This window comes from Anomaloglossus baeobatrachus, chromosome 3 (assembly GCF_048569485.1).
Source record: "Anomaloglossus baeobatrachus isolate aAnoBae1 chromosome 3, aAnoBae1.hap1, whole genome shotgun sequence".
Classification (NCBI taxonomy): domain Eukaryota; kingdom Metazoa; phylum Chordata; class Amphibia; order Anura; family Aromobatidae; genus Anomaloglossus; species Anomaloglossus baeobatrachus.
The window spans coordinates 521890-545453 of record NC_134355.1 but is presented as its reverse complement, the minus strand read 5'-3'; the positions used below and the strand labels follow the sequence as shown (position 1 = coordinate 545453).

General features: G+C 43.1%; 1 protein-coding gene across 1 annotated transcript in view; it reads right to left on the bottom strand.

Moving 5' to 3' along the window:
- GNMT (glycine N-methyltransferase) overlaps positions 1-23564 on the bottom strand; it is a 112682-nt gene that overhangs the window by 28775 nt on the left and 60343 nt on the right. The window contains exon 2 of the mRNA XM_075337900.1: positions 23073-23200. Coding sequence (XP_075194015.1) covers positions 23073-23200 — 128 coding nt within the window. The remainder of the gene's footprint in view (positions 1-23072; positions 23201-23564) is intronic.

Sequence of the window (23564 nt, the reverse complement as noted above, 5' to 3'; positions counted from 1 at the left end):
GATATCAGAGGCCTATGCTATTCTTCTACACATATGATCTGTGTTTATCAACATTGATTATGGACTTTGATTAAATATATGGACTTTGCAATAAAGAATAAAGTTTATGGATCTAACAATGATAAACGCTATATGGGACTGTATTAAATTGATAACCAATCATCTTTTATCAAAGGATCTATTTCAAAAGACTGTGTTTATGCCAGATTACATCGGAGATAAGAAGACATCATCCCAAAGGACATCAGATGGTGACCGGATCGGTTTTGCATCTTTTTAGGTTTAGGAAAGTATAAATATGTATTTTATATGATTATCAGTCACGGCCTACCATAACATGAATTCACATTATTATATTGTTGAACATACAACATGAATAATGCAAATTGATTATTATTATTTTTATTATTATCATTGATATTAATCCACTATCGCCAAAGGAAGGAAAGAAGATCTGTTATCTTTATGATGTATTAATTTTATTTGGAGGGTTTCATGTAGATTTTCCCTCCACATGGGGGAATTGTAAAAAGTTCTCATTTATTAAATAATATATAATATTATTATATTATATATTATTTAATAAATGAGAACCATCCAGATAATAGATCTATAGATGGCAGAATTTATTAATAAAAGCACTTGAAATAAAGGTATCTGTATTGAATAAAGAATGATGCTGACATTGAATCTAAATAGGCTATCTGGAACTTTCCAGAGGAGAGGATTACATCATGTGTAACATGCGTTCAGAGAAATCTCCCTATATGGATTGAGACAGTTGTATATAACATGACACGGTGGGAGGGGGTCGTTCGCTCACAATGGCACATGTCGAAGCTGAGCCAGGATCCATTCATCCATCCACCCAAGATGAAGTAACACATGCTGTCAAGGCCTACAGCATATCATCCCTGCTGTTGATATAGAAGGGTTAATAGTTTCTCTATTTCTTCATTAAAGATTTATTGTTATTAGTAAGTATATCTGATGGTAGTTCATAGTCATAGAGCCTTCGGAATAAGAGACTAGATCAAGGATTATTATTGTCTCTAAATGTTCTTCTTGTCTCCTTCTTATCTCATATGCACGACTCTACATTTTTGTTTTGCTAAAACTTAAAGGTCATATGAGCAACTTGTAAAGTCCAGCTAAAAGCCTTATTTGCAAAATCACATTGATCTGTAAAATGGTATAAATAAACTGTACGTTGGTTAAATAAACAGAAGAAATTGATCATGCCCACATGGATGCTGGTCTTTTCTCTCCGAGCGCTCGATCTGGATTAAGGTCTGAAGAGGCCTAATTCAGAGGACCTCACTGGTGATCCCATAAGCTGACTTGTGACAAAACAGAACAGCTACAACAGTTTTTGGTGCCCAACGTGGAGCCGTGGCCAACCAGCCTATTCGGAAGAAGTTTTGGGGACTCTTGAGACAGTGAAATTTCAGCTGCAGCAAGGTGAGAAGCTTTATTCTTACACTTCATTTCACTCTCTCTGATTTCCTGAATATTCTGGGTAAGGCTGTACACACGGTTCAAGAACTCTGGCATCACCAGTGAGTATTGTTTTTTTTTCTTTTCATGCATGTCTGAATGAGAGTTGAAATATAGAGTAATAAGATAATCTGTTGTCCGTCCATTAACTGATTGCATAGAGTGCATAGCAAGGAATTTGGGACAGTCTCTGTATAATTGCATTTGCTGTGTTGCTGTGTTTTGTGTTTTACTTTGGCCATCTTTGCATCTTTGATGGGCAATACACTGGTCTAGGGATTTGTGTTCATAAGTGGTTTCATATTAATGCCTAGATAAAGTAGGCAGGCAATAGGTTGTTGTATATTGATGAGAAGCCTCTGAATAACAAAGTGACAAGTAATTGAGATAAGAGACTTGGTGAAATAATATGTATGTATAAGTCTAATGGTTATAGGTCATACTGTGGACTGTGAAAAGATGTTCCGGTTATGAAATATCACAGGGCATAGCCATATAGAGTATTTGAGTGGATACCTGACATATGTATTTTTTTTTTTTTTTTTTTCTCCCATCAGTGTCAAGAGCGGTTTAGATAATTTTATTTGCATGTGAGGTTAACTGATCCTTGGAAGGTGTATTGTTACATATGCTTCTGGAATCAATGAATGAGTAGGACAAGTGGTCCTGGGATCTGTCCTTATAGTGAGATATTGTGTGTTTCTTCCCCTCAAAATGGGGATGAAGGTTTTATAGCAAAGTAGAATATTAGTGCTGTGAAGGTATATAAGTAGTCTCAATTTTCTGCTAGGATTGTGTATTATACCAGTGGGTATTAGGGATGTTTTGGGAAAATTGAATCTGGATCTGGACAAAGAATTCTTTTTGAGATAACACTCTTGCTAAACAAACTGTGAGCTACTGACATTCTGTTGGGAGGGGTCAAGTGAACAGCTGCGCGATTTTCTGCCCTCTGTGAGAAGTCAGCTCTGTTAATTGTATTGGTTTAACTCTAGTTTACGTTCGTTGCTGGAATACTTTGGAAAGGACCAGCATGAAGTACCCAACTGCACATCAGGTTTGAAGAAGTGGGTTAGAGAGCCGTGTGGCCTTCCCACTTACATGGAGGTGGTCTAGCAGGTGAGAGGACTATCACACCTGGTCCTTCCTGCTTTAGTCATCTGGTCTATTGGGTGAGAGAGGTTTTTTAACCCTTCCCAATACGCCCTACAAGTGTAGCAGGTGAGAGTGAATGCTGATTGAGCCTTCTTGCTACCACTTGAGAGCCCATTCTGACTTGCCAGGAGACGTGTGGCCTGTTAACAAGGTTCAGGGACACTGAGAGGGCATTTGCAGAAAGGTGGGCTGTGTGGGAATAAGTTGAAGCCATGGGCAACTTGTTCAGTGTGCAGCGTGGGGCTCCAGCAGGATCCAAAACAGCCAAACAGATAGTGCAAGAAAGAGAAGGCAAAGAAGCAGTGAAAAATGTCAGACCGATACTCAAAAAGGCAGACATGCCAGAGTACGGATGTTTGGATGTTGAGAAATGGCACAGATTCAGGGAAGAAAAGAGAGGTTGGATAAAAGATAAGAGGGTAGAGCAACAAGTAAATAAATGGTGTCGTGTGGCTGAAGAGGTGCAGCATTGTGGATATAAAGAGACCACAGCGGGAGATAAGGTGTATTATGAATGTTTTAATGCACCAAAAGCAGGAATTGTGACTGCTACCGCCCCCCCCTTCACATAAGCAGAAACCCAGACCAGATGAATGGACTTGTAAACATTGTAGTCAGAGAAACCCAGACTGGAGGGGTACTTGTGCTACGTGTAATGTTACTCGCCCTAAGCAGATTGCACTAAATCCTGTTCGAACCAGGTCATATGTGATGACAGAGGACGCTGACTCTGAGACAGAGGTAGTGAAGGAATTGAGTTTTACGGAGGAAGCTGACGGTGAGGAAAGGAAAGAACGCCTTGGGACCAGTACAAAAAAATCAGATACATCCCGACCGAGGAAGGTCACAAGAATCAGACAGACACAGGAATATCATCCCTGGAGCCCCTCTGACCAGCTAGCTATGTTGAAACAGTTACCTGACCCTGAAAACCAACCTTTCCTATTTTACAGGCAAATACAGACAATACAGGTAACTTATAAATGCACTTGGTCAGACCTCGAGAGTTTGGTGACTGCAAAGGCAGGTGACGTGCTGGGACACATAATTAAGATGCATACTGATATGATAAAGGAGCAATCATGGGTCATGGATGTTCAGTCTGAGAGGTCTGGAATGACGTACTGTGAGGCATTGAAAGGATGGGCTACCAAGAAACAAACAGAGCAGTCTGTACTGATGACTGACGTGACACAGCAAAAAGGGGAGAGTATAGAGACGTACTTTGGGAGGTTACAGCTGAAGTGGACAGACATGGGATACAGTGCAAGAAACGATCTTGATATCAAAATATTGGTGAATGCATTCATTGACGGTATGAATAAGTTTTTACGAGAAGCAGTACAGACAGCCAGACCTGAGTGGAGAAACATGGACCCAACAGACCTTCTGCAAGTAGCTAAGGGGGTTGAACTGACAAAATGCAAGCGACCAGTTATGTATGCTAGAGCACAAGGAAGACAGTGGAAGCAGAGGGGGGGGGCACCAGGTGACCTAGCGACCGTACAGTGCTGGAATTGTGGACAGAATGGACATTATGCCAGACAGTGCAAAAACTCCAAAAAGGAGAGTGAGCAAACTGATCTCCCTCTTCCCTTGCCTCTGACCTAGGAAACTGGTAACCCAGTGACAAATGTGTACCCTGTTTTCGTTCCCTCAGGACCTGGTCCCACCTTACTTACGACCATAACAATGCCAGGGGGGAAGGAGGCAGAATTTTTAATTGACACTGGGGCAGCCGGCACTGTGGTACATAAAAACCTGATAAAGCCAGATATGATTACTGACGAGACTATGGAGTGTGTCGGGGTGGAGGGATTGGTGTCTGAAACTCCCTTGACAAAACAGATGAAGCTGAGATTACAAGATAGCCAGGAAATTCTCACAAAGCTTATTGTTAGTGAAAACACTCCTATGAATTTGCTGGGGGCTGATGTGTTAAGTGCTATCCAGGCTACCATACAATACACCCCAGAAGGTATTACAGTCACAAGTCCCCTCTCTGACAAACACTTGTGCAAGATTGCAGCAATGGTGTACATGTCCAAATCTGCGAGAGTGTCCGATACCAGAACTAGTGAAGACATAGCAATGCAACAAGTTCCAGACATTAAACATAGAAAGAAAGATGGAGCTTGCAAGGCAGTTAGTGTAAAAATATCCAAAATTTTATTATACAAATTTCTTATTATATTAAAATAGTTACCTGCTCGCCCAGGGGTTACTTTTAGAAGGGCGCCGACCATCAAGAATATTATAGCTCCCAGCAGGTTAAAAGCACCTCTGCTGATGAAAAAAATAGCTACCATAATTGGCTCCTATAGATGCGGTCTCAAAAATTGTCTCTGTTGTAAAAGTATTTGCCACAAAAGGACCACTTTCTGCTCTCAGGGGGGCTCAGAAAATTTCCCCATCAGAAGTCGTTTAACATGCCAGTCGGACTTTGTTATATATTTAGTAGACTGTGTGTGCGGAAAACAATATGTAGGAAGGACGAGTCAGGCCCTCCACAATAGGCTAAATTCACATAGGCACAATGTGAAGATAGGCTATATGCTCCACGGACTCTCTAAGCATTGCGCTCTGAAACACAATAAGGGGATGGTTTTTAATATTACACCAATAGAGCAGATAGCCCCAAATGCCCCCAATAGAATGGAAACCCTGAGCAGAAAGGAGACCTTTTGGATCAACAAACTAAATACATTAAAACCCTTTGGTCTAAATGAGGTCACTGACTTGTTTTATTAATTCGTTTTTATCCCCTATCAGTTATGAAGTACCCTTTTATCTGGTTTTATATAGTGGCTTGGCCGTTGTTTTTATATCTAGTGCTAACAAACTTTTTACCCATTTATTCTGTTTTATTGTATGTACTTTTATATTGACACTGTCCTATATATATCTACAATAAGTATAGTCTTATTGTTTTACCATTTATTATTTATTTCTATTGCGTTTCTGTATTAGTCCCCTATGTTCCTCCATCTCTCGTTAATACTCTTACTCTTCATGCAAATGACTGCTACATGCATTTGGTAAACTTTTTTTTTTTTTTTTTGCTGTCTCTCTGCACTCTTTGCACTCATTGCCGCTAGATTGACAAAACCTCCCTGTCTGCTTGTCTAGCGCAAGCGCATTGTATCTGGCTTGCACTGTAGTGAACTCTGGTGTCACCCCTCGTTTCCTTGAACTTGTATCACCTCTATTGTGCAAGTGCCCTAGTTTTTTTTTTTTTTTTTCTTTTTTTTTTTCCACTCACTCACTTATTACCGGAGCATGTCTCCTTTTCAAAAATAGAATGCATACTAAGCATTAGAAAGTAAAAATCCCTGGACGTCATTTTTATATAAATGTCCCCAACCCCCTCTTTTTTAGTGGTTTCCTCACTGAGCCCGCTCTTTTTGTCATTGTCGGACATTATAAACATTTTTAATCAAAATAATTTTCAATCGCAGTGCCCTTGCAGTTCCTCATTCTTTATAGTTTTATTTATAAATAAATAAATTTAAAAAGATTTTTTTCACGTCCCTCTGGATATTCACTCACGATCGCTGTATCCCCATATATAGTTCAATATATATATATATATACTTTTTTACACATTGTTTTGATTTTTCACTCTAAATCTCTGTATCCCCATGTAGAGTAGAGGACTAAACACTAATAAATTCACCTATACTTCATAGGTTCGCACACCATCTTGAACACATCCCTCACATTTCTTCCCCCCCTGACTTTATTAAATAACACGAGGAACAAGTGTTTTCATGTCTTTATTCATTCATTTATTTATTTATTTTTTATTTCTTCAGTACTCCCTTTGTTGGAATTATCCATGTTTCTTGGGATCATGCTCTATCAGACACTTTTTTCTGTTATTCACGATCGTTCCATCTCCCCCTTTTTTTTTTTTCTTTTTTTTTTTTTTTTTACCATGTGGCTCTGAGTCATCAGCTCTGAGTCATACAGGCAGTCCTTAATGCATACATGGCTGTTTGCTCCTTATATATAGGTCCAAGCGGCCTTGCTGTAATATGATTTCTTTTCCTGAGGAAGGAGACGGATGTCTCTGAGACGCGTAGGAACTATCCAATAAAAAGGAAATCTTTTAATTTACACGCATCAGTGGTTTTCAGCGCGGCATAAACCCGGTCTTTTCTTCTACCTGTGTGATACACGATACCAGAACTAGTGAAGACATAGCAATGCAACAAGTTCCAGACATTGTATGGGCAAAGGGAAAAACTGATGTTGGTCGGCTTCCTATTCCCCCAGTCATGATAAAATTAAAAGAAGGCTCCACTCCTCCTTGTTTAAAACAGTATCCCTTAAGCCCAGCCAAATCAATGGCCCTGACCAGAGATATAAGAGAATACGTGGAAGCAGGGGCTCTAGTACAAAGGTCCTCCCCCTGTAACACTCCCTTGTATCCAATCAAGAAAAAAGGGCCCAAAGGTTCCCCTGACACGTACAGAATGGTGCATGATTTGAGAGCTGTCAATGCTGTCACTGAGAGTGTAACACCAATTGTTCCAAACCCACATACATTACTGTCACAAATCCCAGGGACCTCCAAATGTTTTACAGTAATTGATTTGGCAAATGCATTTTTCTCTGTGCCTCTACACCCTGACTGTCAGTATCTTTTTGCCTTCACACATGAGGGGAAACAGTACATGTGGACAGTCCTCCCGCAAGGAGGAATGAATTCACCTACCATTTATTCTACAACTATGGCAGGAATTCTGGAGCGGTGGCAACCGCCTCATCCACAGGTTACGCTATTGCAGTACGTGGATGACCTTTTGCTCTGCTGTCCAGACCAGACGTCCTGCAAGGAAGCCACAATTTCTTTGCTGTGTTTTCTGGCAGAGAATGGTTGCAAAGTTTCACATGAAAAATTACAATACTGTAAGCAAAAGGTAACATTTTTGGGTCACTGTATCTCTGAAGGTACAAGACACCTGACTGAGGAGAGAAAACAAGCAGTCCAAAATCTCTCCTTACCCAGGTCCCACCGGCAACTGCGCACCTTTTTGGGCTTAGTGTCATACTGCAGGCCTTGGATAAGGTCTGCCTCGCAAATGATGCAACCCCTCTATGATTGTCTGTCATCTGACCCCTTTGACCTCACTCAGGAAGCTATTGATTCCTTTCATTCCCTTAAACTACTCATTGTATCTGCCCCGGCCCTGGGTATTCCAAATTACGATCAACCATTTTTCTTGTTTTGCACAGAACAGGGAGGGCATGCGACAGCCGTCCTCACACAGCAACATGGTGACAAACAAAGACCAATAGCTTACTACTCAGCGCGATTGGACCCAGTTGTCAGAGGGTCACCCACGTGTGTCCGTGCTGTAGCGGCTGCTGCAGTACTGCTAGGGAAAGCTTGCGAGATCACATTGACATTTCCCTTAACAATTTACTCCCCGCATGACATTCATGCTATACTTGTGCAAGTCCAACCAAAACACCTGTCTATGGCCAGACAGCTCAGACTTGAATGTGCCCTTCTGATTCCTGAGTATGTCACCCTCAAGAGGTGTAATGTTCTGAATCCAGCCACCCTTTTGCCAGTAGATTCAGAAAAGGGGGAATTGGTGACAATGGTAGCAAGTGAGGATGAATATTTTGACATGACGCACGAGCATGACTGCATAGAGCTGATGAGTCAGGAGACAGCAGGTTTTCCACATGTCTATGATACACCTATTACTAATGCAGATTTTGAGTTTTTTGTAGATGGCTCCAGATACCACCTGGATGGGAGATTCTACACTGGATATGCAGTAGTATCCTCGCATGAGGTAATCCGAGCTGAACCACTCCCGCCGCACATGTCCGCGCAGGAGGCGGAGCTAACAGCACTCATTGAGGCGTGTAGAGCGGGGTCAGGTAGGAAAATTAATGTTTATTCAGACTCAAATTATGGATTTGGGATCTGTCATGATTTTGGCCCTATCTGGAGAAGTAGAGCTTTTCTTACGTCAGCTGGTAAGCCTATTAAAAATGCAGAATTGGTAAAACTGTTAATGGAGGCACTAATGTTACCAGTCCAGGTTGGCATCATTAAGGTGAAAGCACACACAAAAGGTGACTCACTGGAGGTAGCGGGCAATAGAAGGGCGGATGCAGCTGCGAAAGCAGCGGCAAAGAGGCCTAGGGATCAGAGGATAGTGGCAGGGAGCCAGCAAGTCCCAGCCACAGTGAGTCTGGATGTCCTGAAATCCCTCCAGCATCAGGCTGCCCAAACAGAGAAGGAACACTGGGAGAAAATGGGAGCTGGGCTGAACTCGAATGGAGTATGGGAAAGTAAGGACAGGTTGTGTTTACCAAGGTCCTGTTCCCTATGATGGCACAAGCAACACATGGCCCCACTCACGCCTCAAAAAGTCACATGTGTAACCAGGTGAATGCCTTCTGGATCGCTCCTGGCTTCAGTTACGTAGCCTCCAAACACGTACAATCCTGCATTATCTGCGCACAACACAACCCAGGTAAAACAGTAAAAGTCCCTAAGAAAGCAACACCCAGACCGCTCTATCCGTTTCAACGACTGCAAATAGACTACATACAACTACCCAAGGTAGGAGTGTATGAATACGTCCTGGTATGTGTAGATCTCTTCTCAGGATGGGTTGAGGCCTATCCAGTAAAATGTGCAAATGCTAAAACAACTGCAGAAAAACTGATGAAGGAACTAGTCTGTCGGTATGGCATCCCAGAAGCCATAGAAAGTGACAGGGGTACACACTTCACTGGAGAAATAATGAGGGACATTATGCAGGCCCTGGGAATAGAGCAGGCATTCCATACCCCTTATCATCTACAGAGCAGTGGAAAAGTAGAGAGATTAAACGGGACACTTAAACTAAAAATTCAAAAGGCCATGGCAGAGACAGGAAAGAATTGGGTAGAGTGCTTATCCCTGGCACTCTTTTCAGTCAGACACACTCCAAATAGAAAGACAGGCTTGTCTCCTTTTGAAGTCCTTTTTGGTAGTGCCCCAAAAACAGGTCTCTACTTTCCACAAGTGTTACAGATGCAACACGGCACTATGACAGCCTATGTCCAGGCCTTACAGGAAAGACTTAATGTGGTGCATAAACATGTATTTTCATCCATTCCAGATCCCAATGCAAGTGCAGATGTGCATCAGCTGAATCCAGGTGATTGGGTGGTCGTGCGCAGACACGTGAGAAGGAGCCTAGATCCACGCTTTGATGGCCCATTCCAAGTCCAGCTGACCACATCCACCTCAGTGAAACTTGAGGAAAAACCCGCCTGGATCCACGCCAGTCACTGTAAAAAGGTCACTCCACCGGCAGAATGACAGTTTTGCTAATTATCCTGCTAGGTGTAGCAGGGTTGCTGCGCCAAACAAAGACACTGAGCGAACTTTTAACTACGGACTGGGATAATAAACTCATTCGCCACCATATTTCTCGAACTGAGGACATGGAAGGAGAAAAGCCAAAAGACTGTTGGATCTGCACACACAGTCCTATTTCTTCAAAGACTATGCCTTATTTAGCCTTACCTCTGGAACCACAGGAGGTGTTGGTACCAGACTGTATACACAATGAAACCTGGACTCAATCTAGATTTTTGGGAGAAGATGTACCTCGTGATGTATCTGCTACATTGACTATAGTTGGATGGGTCACTAAACCCTGGTTCCAGCTAAATATCACACGACCCGATGGATACTCGTGGTGGATGGAATACAATTCAGACAAGGGCATAATTGCCAAAATAAAGACTAAGATTCCTCATTCGGGCCCCATTCCTCATGATGGATTATGGTTCAGTCTTCAATACAATGGTGTTGGAAATTGTGGAAAAGACAATAACTGTTTCTATATACATACACATGACTTAACCAAGGACAATGAGACAGTATATCAGAAGGGTATTGAGGGCTGTACATCATCATTTATTAGAAGGACTTTTAGGAGGGAGCGGGGTAGCTGTATCTCGGGTATGACCGGAAAACAAATGAACAATACATGGTGTGCTCATAAAGTCATGAAGGGGCTTCTGAATCTGCTTTATTGTGTACAAAGTCAAACTCACTTTTGTATTTTCCCAGAGGGAGTGTTTTGAACCCTCTGTAGTTTACTATGGACCCCAAATGGCCTCTGCTGACGGGGAGTAGGTGTCCACACTGAGGGTGGATGGGTGAAGTGGTAGGAAGACCCCTCATGGGTACTAGGCCCATGAGCCAGCAGCTCCTGTTTGGACGCCTACTGACCCTGTAGTGAAGGTTATACCATTTACAAAAGGGGGAAATTGATATAGAAGGGTTAATAGTTTCTCTATTTCTTCATTAAAGATTTATTGTTATTAGTAAGTATATCTGATGGTAGTTCATAGTCATAGAGCCTTCGGAATAAGAGACTAGATCAAGGATTATTATTGTCTCTAAATGTTCTTCTTGTCTCCTTATCTCATATGCACGACTCTACATTTTTGTTTTGCTAAAACTTAAAGGTCATATGAGCAACTTGTAAAGTCCAGCTAAAAGCCTTATTTGCAAAATCACATTGATCTGTAAATGGTATAAATAAACTGTACGTTGGTTAAATAAACAGAAGAAATTGATCATGCCCACATGGATGCTGGTCTTTTCTCTCCGAGCGCTCGATCTGGATTAAGGTCTGAAGAGGCCTAATTCAGAGGACCTCACTGGTGATCCCATAAGCTGACTTGTGACATAACAGAACAGCTACAACACTGTCTATTCAGGAACTAAGGAAAGATGGATGAAGATTTCTATTGATTTAGTATGGACTAATTATCGAACTCTTTACATAAGCTAAAAAGAATACTATTTTTTCCTTTTCTGTAACTGAACTGTAACTTTATATTTTGGCAACCCTTTTTACTAATATAAAATACATCTATTTATTTTTACATTTTGAAGTCCATCTTTCATCACGTATTTGAAGAAAAATATATTTAAGGGATATATTTTTAACAGAGGCCAAAAGGCAAATCACCCAAAAAAATACCGACACCAGTGAAGTGTGAAGATGGGAACAGTACGGAGTGAAGCTCTTTTACATCATATGGCACTGGCAAACGTTTTATACATGAATGGACAAACATACTGAGACATTCTTGGTAAAAATCTACTGCCATCTACCAGGATGATGAAGATGAAACGAGGGCAGACATATCACAAGAAAATAATCCCAAACTCAAAGCCAAGGAAACTCTCAACTGGATTCAGAGAAAGAAAACAAATCTGCTAGAATGGCCGAGCTGATTACCAGAGCTGAATCCAATAGAAAATGTATAGAACGAACTAAAGCTTAGAGATCATAGAAGCAGTCAGGACCTGCAGCATGTGAGGAGTGTGTGTGTGGAAGAATGGCCCAAAATCCACCTGAGCAATACAGATGACTAGTGTTGCCATACAGGAAGTGTCCTGAAGCTTCATCACCAGCAAAAGATTTTGTATGAAGTATAAGATGGTCAACGGTAAAATCCTGGAGGGGAGATATTTTTCACTGAGGATATTCGCTTTGTTGATGAGAAACCCAGAATATAGGCTCTGGCATCACTATGGTGCAGGGAGTTATCCTAGACCATCAGAAAGGCTGGGTTTTTGACAACAGTTTAAGAGATGGATGGGATGGCTGTTCACATATTGCTATCTTAGGGTGTGGTCCAGCATGTAAAGTGAAGGCTTCTGGCATCACTTTGTTCTGTGTATGGAAGTAGCAGACCTCCAGACCTAGCTCTTGTTGCAAAGAGTAAACACTAGTTCAGAGGAGGTGGACCCCACAGATATATGGACCAAGTACTGTTTTGTTTTCTTTATGCCGGAAAGGCTGTTCATATTTACTTTATCCGGTACTGGTTTTTGAAGACTTTGATAAAACCTGCTGAAAATGTAAATGAAAAAGCTTTCCTCTGTCTGCCTCATGAAGCAGCTAAGTGAGCCGATCTAGCACAATCTTATTCAATAGATTGCAGGAAGGGTGTTAAACACTTTGTGTGTCACTTATCATTATCACTCATAAATTATGGACATTTATGGTTTGATTTCTTTGCCTGTGTGGATTGGGTGAGAAATTCATGTCAATAGCACTTTTTAGAAATAGATTTACTTAGAATATTGGTGATGTGTTCTGTTGTGAATGTCAGTTATGCTTTAGCTGCTGTGAGGCTCCCTCTTGTGGACAGGAATGGTTTGGACAGAGACCAGGTGTGTTGGAGAAATGGGCATTTCCATTGCTAACTCTCTGCCTAGCTAAACCTTGGTCTCTTTAGTTTACCAGCCTGCTCATCTTGCTCCAGACTACATCTTCCTCAGATAAGTGCTTGGTTCTTTCTTTTGTTGTTTTGTTCCTTTTTGTTCTTATCTGGGTTTGTCATTTACTGTGGTTGTTTTCAGTTTATTTGCATGCAGGAATTTTCGCTCTCTGTGCTTAGCTGGGAAGCTCCCTGCAGCTATGTTTGGAGTATTGCTCCTATAAGTCCATGTGTTTGTTGCTTCTTGAATTTGTAATTGTTCCTGCTTTCCGTTCATTGGTTTGACAAGAGCACCTGATATAGGACAGAGTTCAGATCCAGCGATCTGAGGACTTTTTGAACTATCAGGTTCTTGGATTTTTGTAGGGTTTTTCTCTGGCCATCATTAGCCCCTTACCTATCCTTTCCTATTTAGTCAATGGGGCCTCACCTTTGCTAATCCTATCATCCATCTGTGTATTGTGTTTTCCTATATCACCGTAGTCTTTGAATGTGGGGGGCTTGCTATATCTTTGCGGTCTATTTCTGAGGCAGAGAGTTATTCATCTTTCCTTCCTTTAGGATAGCTAGTTCTCCGGCTGGGTTTGCGGTGCATAGGATGTTAGTTCACCCCTCAGCTACTTCTAGTGTTGATAGTTAGAAAGGGGATGGCGGCCAGTTTAGTTGCCAATGCTCTTGTTACCTTTTTTGCCAATGATCTATGGTGATCTTCCATGGTTCCGGATCATAACAGTGTTCAATACTAATTTCACACGCTGTTTCTATTATATCACATATAAAATAAAATATCACAAGTATATATATATATATAATATACACACACACACAAATATTACCCTCTATCCATACATGCATAATTCTCGAACCTCAGTAATCCATGCATAAAGCTTCATCACTCATCCATACACATCTTTAGTCTGCATCATATAAGTATGATGCAGTGAATTAGACCAGAAGGTAACTGTAAACAATGTTTGTGTTTCTTTTCACCTACATCCCTATATTACTTCATTTTTTTTACAAGCCACTCTAATCCCTAAACCTAGTAATGAACTATTCATATCTCCCTCCATCCTCCCCACCCATCTCACCTCCTCCTCAGATCTTTTCCTCCACATTACAACACCCTCTGTCTCTAAACACACACCATCACGTCTGTTGTGTATACGTTTTCCAGTTTGGAGCTCCCTCTTGTTGTCAGTGCTAGTGGTGCAGTTGATGTGTGGAACGAAAGCCACACACCTGTGGAGGACTGGCAGTCAGGGTTAGGCTGCTATCACACATCCGGTTTTTGCTGTGCAGCACAATCAGGCTCTTTGCAGAAAAAACGCAACTGTTTTTTTAGCCGCCGGTTGCGTTTTTTCCGCATAAACTTTCATTAGTGCCGGATTCAGCCGCATGGCCTTGCATTCGGTCCGGTTTTTGCCGGATGCGGCATATTTAGCTGATGCGGCGGACGGATGGAACGTTTCCTGGCACGTTTTTTGTCCGGCAAAAAAAAAGCATTGCGCGGCATCCGGCCGATACGGCACTTTTTCCAATGCATGCCTATGGACGCCGGATGCGACGCAGCAAAAACCACATCCGGCCGCCGCATGCGGTTTTTTGCACTGCACATGCTCAGTAGTGTGCCGCAACTGGCAAAAACCGGACGGGCCGCATGTAAAAACTTATGCAAAGGATGCGGTTTTTTCTCCACATGCGTTGCATAGGTTTTAGAGCCGGATTTAGCCACACTGCTAAAACCAGATGTGTGAAAGCAGCCTTAGATTGAGCTATTTAACTGAGTAGTTTTCTCTGCTTACTTGCCGGTGGCCAATTGTTCCTGTGTGTTAAGGACATTCTGTAAACCAGCTCTGCTCCCCTCCAGAACTCCTCTCAGATAAGTGGTCTTTGTACCTCTGCTGTTTGTTTTCCACTTTCTTGTTGTTTTCTCTGCTTTGATACTAATGCATGATTCCTATTTTGTCTGTGTGGAGTTCTTGGTGGAATGGGATCATTCCCTGCTGGGAGTCTGTATACTTAGCTCCATGATTCTTAAAGGTTTGTATTTATCATGCTTGGTATTAATTCAGTCCCTCATCTGTATTAGTGTTTTTTGATCCCAGTAACATCTGAGTGTTGGTAAAGTGGGGGAGAGGTTGTGTGACCTCAGGATTTTTCCATATCAGAAGTGCTGGTATATATTAGGGTTTTTACGGCTGCAGACAGTTGCCCTTTCCTATCCTTTCCTATAAAGATAGTTTGGGCCTCACTTTTGCTGAATCTGTCTTTTCTGGCTTTTTATTGTATTTTTCTATAATCACCGTAGCCTTTACATGTGGGGTGATCTATCTTTGGGGACTACTCCGAGGCAGATTAGCTTTCTTATATGTCTGTGAGATTATTTAGTTATCCGGCTTTGTCAAGGCGTCCAGGTCATTGTATGCACGCCCCACGGCTACTGTTAGTTGTGTGTCAGGATTAGGTCTGCAGTCCGTTAAGTTAACAGCCACTCTGTCACCTTTTTGGGATTACGCATTTTTTGATCCTCCTCGGTCCCTGAATTATAACATTACCATCGGCCTAACCTAGATTCCAGGGTACTCAAAAGAAGGAAAAAAAAAAATAAAAGTGTCAGAATTTTTTTTTTCTCCTTGTGTGTTTTTTCCTCTATCTCTGGGTGCTGTGGAGGGTCTTGTGCTGTCATGGATGTCACACAATTAGCTGGGTGAGTTGATCAGCTTACTTCTCAGGTTAAGGTTATATCCGATTATCTTGCCCAGACACCTGCGTTAGAAACTAAGATTAGTCTAAATTTATGAACTTCAAGAACAATTGTAGGTTATTTTTTGCCTTGAAACCCAAGTCCTCAGGGTCTTCCAGGCAGCGAGTTCAGATTGTTATCTCTCTGCTGCGTGGTGACCCCCAGGATTGGGCCTTTTCCCTGGCACCTAAAGATCCTGCTCTTGCTGATGTGGACTTTTTTTTCACGCTCTGGGGTTGTTGTATGATGAACCTAATGCTGTTAATCAAGCCGAGAAAACTTTGTTGGCTTTGATCCAGGGTCAGCAACCTGCAGAGATATACTGTCAGAAATTTCATGGGTGGGTGGTCCTTACTGAGTGGAATGATGCGGCTCTCTTTCGGAAGGAGTTGACAGAGCCTGTAAAGGATGTTATGGTGGGCTTCTATGTCATTAGCCATTCAGATTGATAGACGTTTGGCTGCTAATCAAAATACATTGAAGACCATTATTTTTTTTTAATTATTTAAAAAAAATTAAAAAATGCATGGGCTCCCGCCGTATTTTGATCGCCAGTCAGGGAAAATAAGGCACATGAGGGCTGGGATTCTCAGTGTGGTAAGGTCCAAGCGTTCTGGGCTCCAGTGACTGGGTCCTTCTCCCATATCACACAATCAACAGAGAGAGATGATGAACAATCCAAAGAACATATATTCCAAGTAAATCAAACAGTCCATAACATAATCCACCATACAGAAAGTAAAAATAGTAAAGAAACACGAATATAGTCCAGTAAGTGATAAATGTCCAGGTCTCTCTGGGGAGCCATAGCTACTGCCCCAGAGGATGATTCGTCCTGCTTCTCTTAAAGTTCTCAAACAGACTGACCAATTCTTCAGGTAAGCAGAGAGTTTAGGTCGATACCAGGCCCCCTCTCCTAGACCTAGGGACAGAAACACTACAGGGGGTGATTACTTACAGACCATACAATGTACACACAAGCAATACAGAGAATGGACAGTGAACTAAAATACGAACCTACGCAACATGAAACAACCCCCCATATTCCACCATCAAAACCTCTCCCTCCTTCTTAATAAGTGAGCATGCCATGAGGTCTACACAGACCTCTGGCCACCTCACTTAAGTCCATGTTTGTCAGCTGTGGATAGTCCCTTGTACAGCGGTAGGGTTGTATGGACAAGCTTCCCTTTGTGTCCTCTTTCACTCAAACTGTGTTTCCTGCACCCACAAATCGGCATTGTAGATCTCGCACATCATTTCCTAGGAGAATATTTGCAGGCAGGCCGCTCATCACCCCAACCACACATTGCTTGACCCCCAAAGCCAAAGTCCAAATCTACAGTCGCCTTTGGGATATTCCTCCTTTGTCTTCCAGCCAATTCAATAACAATGCCTGGTACATGATGTATCGCCTCTGGCCAAACCACCCGGGGATCAGCTATTGTGACAAATGCCCCAGAGTCACAAAATCCAATGACTCTGTCCATCCAGCACAACCTCCTGTAAATGCTTACTCTGATGGTAAGAGGAACTTGGGGCTGTGGCTCGCACCACATAAACCCCTAGTGATCGACCACGAGTGTCTGAGTCATTAGGCAAGTCAATTTGAAGGGGTGAGAACTCTTCCCCCATAGTATTTGGCTGTAGAGAATAAACAGGTTTTGCAAAATGTCCAGAATATTAAGTGTTTTGCAAATGCCCAGGCTGCCCACATTGATAACATCTCCTTTGCATCATACTCCTTCCAACTGGCATTCTGGAGAAGGCAGTAGGAGAATCTGGTGACAAAGGCCGGAGCCCATATACTCCAACAGGGGCATCTATGTTGCAGGGTCAGCGTTACACTCCAGTGGAGGTGGTGGTAACTCTTCCTCGGGCAGGATGGAATGCACAAGATTCACCGGACGAGGTGGAGGTGCAGGGGGCTCCCTCAGAGTCCTTGCGGGACAACTGGATTGCAGGTGCCCAGGTTTCTCGCACACATAACATCTCCTCTCTGTGATTCCCCTAGGGCATGTTCAAAACTGTTGGGGCCCATGATTGTGAGCCGTGGTTGTCATTGGCCTGCAGCTGCATGGAGGGGCAAATATAACCGGAGAGGGCTGGGGTGCAGGAGCAGGCTGTGGCTTATTGTCCAGAAGCCTCCTCCATTGTGGTCGGATAGTAAGAGCCTCATCAGCCAGGTCTGCAGCTCTATCCAAGGTGCACGGCGTGCGCGCTCTGACCCATTCCCGTATTTCTGAGGGACACGTGGAAAGAAATTGTTCTATAAGAAATACCTGTATAAAGTCTTCCACAGTGAAAGAGTCTTCCTCTTCCAGCCATCTCCGACATGCCTCGGAAATCTTATGGGCATACATCCTAAACGATCCTCCCGTGGTGCATTGGAAGTCTCAGAACTGTGCCCTATGTGAGTCTGGGGTGATAGCATGGTATTCCAGGATAGTCTGCTTTACAAATGTTGTAATCCCGGTTCTGCTGTGAGTCAATGGTGCAATAAGCCTCTGCTAGGCTTCCGTTCAGGAGTTCCACTAACAAACACATCCAGTCAGAGTGGGGCACCTCCATCACAACACACTGCTACTCAAAGTCCTTGAAGAACCGTTCCACATCTCTGGAAGCCTCATCAAATGGCTTAAAGTCTGACCGGGTGATCCGTACAGACTCTCGGATCGCTTGGTTTACACTCCAACTCACATTACTCCCTCTGCCAGACTCCATTGCTTCTAGTCTCCTCTGTGCTCAGCAAGCAGCCTCCTACTTATACTCCTGAAATACACCTGGGCCCAGAACCGCCATCTCTTCTTTGAACCACATCAACCTCTGGCTTTTTGGGGCAGGGATCCCCATCTCCAGCATTTGTCCATTAGAAATCTAGGAGGAGGTGGCCTGGCTCACACCCACCAGTGGGTCAATTAAGGCCTCTTTACTCAGTCCCTGGTAGTTCAGGCCCAGATCTCTGGCTCTCTCCTGTAGACTGGATGTGGTCCAGTTTCTGTAATCTGTGGGTGGATCTCCATTGGGCTTTGCTCTGTTGACCTCACTGCTGCCACCAGTTGTGATGGGGTCCTTCTCCCATATCACACAATCAACAGAGCGAGAGATGATGGAACAATCCAAAGGACATTTATTCCAAGCAAATCAAACGGTCCCTAACATAATCCACCATACATGGGGTAAAAAGTAAAGAAACATAAATATAGTTCAGTAAGCGATAAATGTCCATGTCTCTCTGGTTCTCTGGGGAGCCATAGCTACTGCCCCAGAGGATGACTCATCCTGCTTCACTTGAAGTTATCAAATAGACTGACCAATTCTTCAGGTAAGCAAAGAGTTTAGGTGGATCCCAGGTCTCCTCCCCCAGATCTAGGGACAGGTACACTACAGGGGGTGATTACCTACAGACAATACAATGTACACACAAGCAATACAGAGAATGGACAGTGAACAACTACTAAAATACAAACCTACACAACATGAAACACAACCCTCCATATTCCACCATCACAGCCCCCCACACTAAAAACCGAAGCCTGCAGCCACCCCTGGAAATGGTGCATTGTTTCTTAGCGCCATTTCCAGGCACTTTACCCATCTCAACCAGTGACCCTGATGGCGATGGATTGCGGGGTATAAAGGGGTTAATACCAGCTTTGTATTCTCAGATTAGACATGGCCACCGTGAATTCCCAGTAAACCGTAAAGAAAAAAAACCAAAACACACTTTTTTATTAGAACAAAAACAAAAAACATTTAGAGACTCCATTTTTATTCTAAAAAAATCCTTAGTCCGACGTCCACAGGGAGAGCATTGTCAGCTCTGCTTAATCACTCTGTACAGACAAGCGTCTATGCAGAGCGAGAAGCAGGCTGACAGTGACAGTCAAAGTTTAATCGATCCCATGGCTAAACCATGGACTCATGTGAACCCTGACCTCACCGCGCACACGGCCGAAAACAGCCGAAGACTGCCGAGTGACGAGCAGTGTAGTGAATACTCCCGAAAGCTAATGATCGGACCCGTAAGCAAAAGCGGCCGGGAGACAGAGTCTGCAGGACGCGTCGCGGGACCTCTAAGTATAATGACAATGTTTATTATTAACTACAGTGGGTACATAAAGTTTTCAGACCCCTTTACAATTTTTCATTGCAGCCATTTGGTAAATTAAAAAAAAAAAAAATTCTTATTAATGTACACTCTGCACCCCAACTTGACAAAAAAAAAACAAAACAGAAATGTAGAAATGTTTGCAAATTTATCAAACAAGAAAAACTGAAATATCACATGGTCATAAGTATTCTGCCCCTTGCTCAGACACTCATATTTAAGTCACATGCTGTCCATTTCCTTGTGATCCTCCTTGAGATGGTTCTACTCCTTCATTGGAGCCCAGTTGTGTGTAATTAAACTTATAGGACTTGATTTGGATAGGCACACACCTGTCTATATAAGACCTCACAGTGCATGTCAGACCAAATTAGAATTGTAGCACCCTTGAATCCATCAGGGCACTACAAGGTACTGCATCCTGTCAAAGATGCAGGGCCTACCCCCCAGGGACCTGGAAGACTAGTGCCAATAACAGCAAAACACACTAAAATCCATTTTTCCCCATCCACAGACTGGTGACAGACTAGAGTGGACCCAATGGATGGCCACCCAGGGGTGGAGCCAATCCAGTCCACTAGACAACCAGGTGGGAGGTGACGGACAGTTCGACAGTTAGTAAGTGGAAGTGAGAGAGAACGGACGTAACTGCACTGACACGGGAGTGTAACAGTGTCTGAGGGCCCAGGCGTGTGGTTGCTGGTGAAGTACTCCCGGAACCATAGCACTGATGGGGTACAGAGCCCTAGGTCAGGCAAACGCTCCAGGAAGACCTGATAAAATCTGCACAGTGAGGGGACCATCCAGGACCTCACTGACCTTAGAAGTCCGGGGGCACCAGCAGTAACGAGAGAACCAGGGACCAGAACGGAATACCGACTCTACAGGGTTCACATTGCAGGCCGTACAGATCAGAGACAGAGATAAACAGGAGGGGACCCTCAGACGCTCCAAGCCACGGGGACCCACCAACTTGAGAGAGGTGCAGGGAAAAGAAGCCACCAGGTCATAAACCCGGCACTGGAACTAAGGGAACCAAAGGTGAACACCAGCCTTTCTACAGGTACCAGTTACCAACCACTGTGAGCAAAGAAAACCAGTTACACTGCAATCCCTTGTGTGGCCTACCTTCTTTCCGCGCTTCACTCCATCACCGCAAGTGGCGTCATGACATAAACTTTATTAAACATTCCCCTGTAAATAGCCCCCTTTAAAGCAACCCCCAGGGTCACGGAACCGGGCAACGGCCACCCAGTGACATGTCCCAGTAGTACACAGAATCATGAGTATATTCTTTATTATCTATTCTTTATTTTACAGCTCCCCCCCCACCCAATCTCATAACTAAAGTCCACGCTCTGGGTTCGGACGCAAGTTTGCATTATCTCCGACCCTGAACAGGGACTTTACAAAAAGCTCGGGCGAGGCTCTCGATCCCAAACATCAGGAGGTTCACCCATCACTAAATCACAATGAATATCCTTCCTGGACTTTCCTTGCAGAAAGAATTTTATCACTCCTCTGTTCTCAGTTGCTGTAAATATCGAATTAGACTCTGCCATTTTGTTTTCCCGCATACGTAGATTGTTGATATAAGCAACAAACACAAAATTTTGAAAACATATATTAGACAAGGCTTTCATGTGATGTAACATTCGTTACCATAGAAACAAAAAAAAATCACAAAGCTAAAGACTTATCAGAAGCCCCTCGAAGATATATATCTCAACGTATCCAATTAATCCTCCCTCTCCTTATAAATTTCTAGCAGAGATACCTTCCTGTCAGCGGAGGTGACCCTAAGGTTCTTTTTGTCCCCCCATGCGATGGCGACTGTCCCTTATCTAACCCTAATTAACCCTATATTTCAAGATAGAGGAAACAAAGTTCAGATTTAGGACTAGACTTCTCCAATAATATAAGATCTAAAGGAGGTAGTCGTTGGTCTGTCAGTCTCCCCCAAAAAAGTTGGGCCAAACATCAGATAGTCATCATTAACATATTTAAAGATGACAGTCGAAGTCAACTCTTTGCTTCTCATGTAGCTGTAGGTGAATAGTGCCCTCTCCTATGAAGATGGTGTTAATAGGTATTGCTAGTGTAAAGTAAAGATAAGATGTAGCAGAACCCAATGAGCGTGCCCCGTTCAGCTCCACCTAGCGGTCACCACTGGTTATGTGGAAAGAAGTATATATCAATGTATTGTAAATACTGTGTATAGTATGCACTGGTCCCTCCTTCTGTGTTCGGTAGAGGATATAGTACATGGCCACATATAGATGTAAGGTTAGGTGTAGTACTAGTAATAATATAGGAATAAGTGGTAACTAGGGAGCAAGCAACCGGAGTGTGGGGTTAGTGACAGTTAGATAGTTAATAGGATTTAGTAGGAACACAGGAAAGAGCAGACAGAGGGTTGTCAAGGAAATGGAGCTAAGGAGGGAGGAATAAGCAAAGGGTTACAGCATGTGTGGAAAAATAATCTAGTGAGTTGAGTGGCAGGAGTTGTGCCAGGCAGGGGCTCGTGCTAAAGCTAGCCTGAGCTGGAGGTAACCCTTCACAAGGTGTCAAGACCTCACCCGGCTGAGAGGCAGATCCACCTCAGACTGGTGGAACACTGGGGCTTGGAGACTTCAGTGGGACCTCGTACTGGTGCCAGGAGGGACTGCGCATCGGGGACGCGGGTAAGAATGAGACACGGCAGCTGCAAAAGGAAAGGATACCGGGGGGAGATAAAGTTATGGGACTGCTGGAGGAAGATACCATGGGCAAGTTAGCAGAGTTTTTCCCTGAGGACAGAAGGACACAGCACGGGGGTCCTAAGGACCAGAAGTACAGACACTAAACGTGCAAGAATAAAGAAGTTCCAGTTATTTTTATTAAAACTGTTGTGTGATTATTGCCGTCTCCTCCCAGTCTATGACGAGGATTCCTACAAGGACACATGGGGTCACTCTTAAAGGTGACGAGGTACCTGCACTCATTCATATCTACAGAAGTCAGGGGAAACAAGGCGTGCAATCACACGGCTCCCCTCTTTATAGTGTCAGTTACTGAAAAACTGTAAATATAGTGTATTAGACGTCTTTCAGCATAGAGAAGTAAATCCACAGATACCAATTCAGAATTGCAGAATAACCTCAAAAATGCTTCCCATATGGGCTTATTATCTTATTAGGTGATCATAGAAAAAAACGGAATGTCTGATACTCTGCCTGTTGCATGTGGACCTCGCCCTGCATAACCAGTAACAGCCCCACTATTTATCGACAGTGACAAATAATAGAACCTCACCCCATTTGTCAAATGCGGGCTCCTTTCTTCTGTTCCAACGAGTCTTCAATGCATACTTCAACATCTTATCACTGGCATCAACACTGACCATGGAGAAACCTTCTTCCACCAACATTTCAGAGTCTACCCTAAAAACAGAATAAGACGATGTGTTAGACTCACCTGGTGAGGTGGATTCACAAAGCTACAGATCAGGGTGGACAAAGCAAGCTGTAGGGTACAAGGAACAGTGAGGACTTTTACACATTGGAAACCACAGAACCAGAGAGGCAGACAAATATGGAAACACCAAGCCTCAAATGAAGGGAGAGAAACCAGTTGTTTAGCAAGGATGATTGCACAATATTAACATGGTTGTGATAACTGGTCTGGTGGGACATTGTTAAGTGGGCTTGCAGAAATATACCAGAAATGTCCCAGAAGTGACCAGAAGTTAACAGTTACCTCTTTTTAACTGTTTGCTGCTTTTTTTCTCAAACCTTAATATCACTA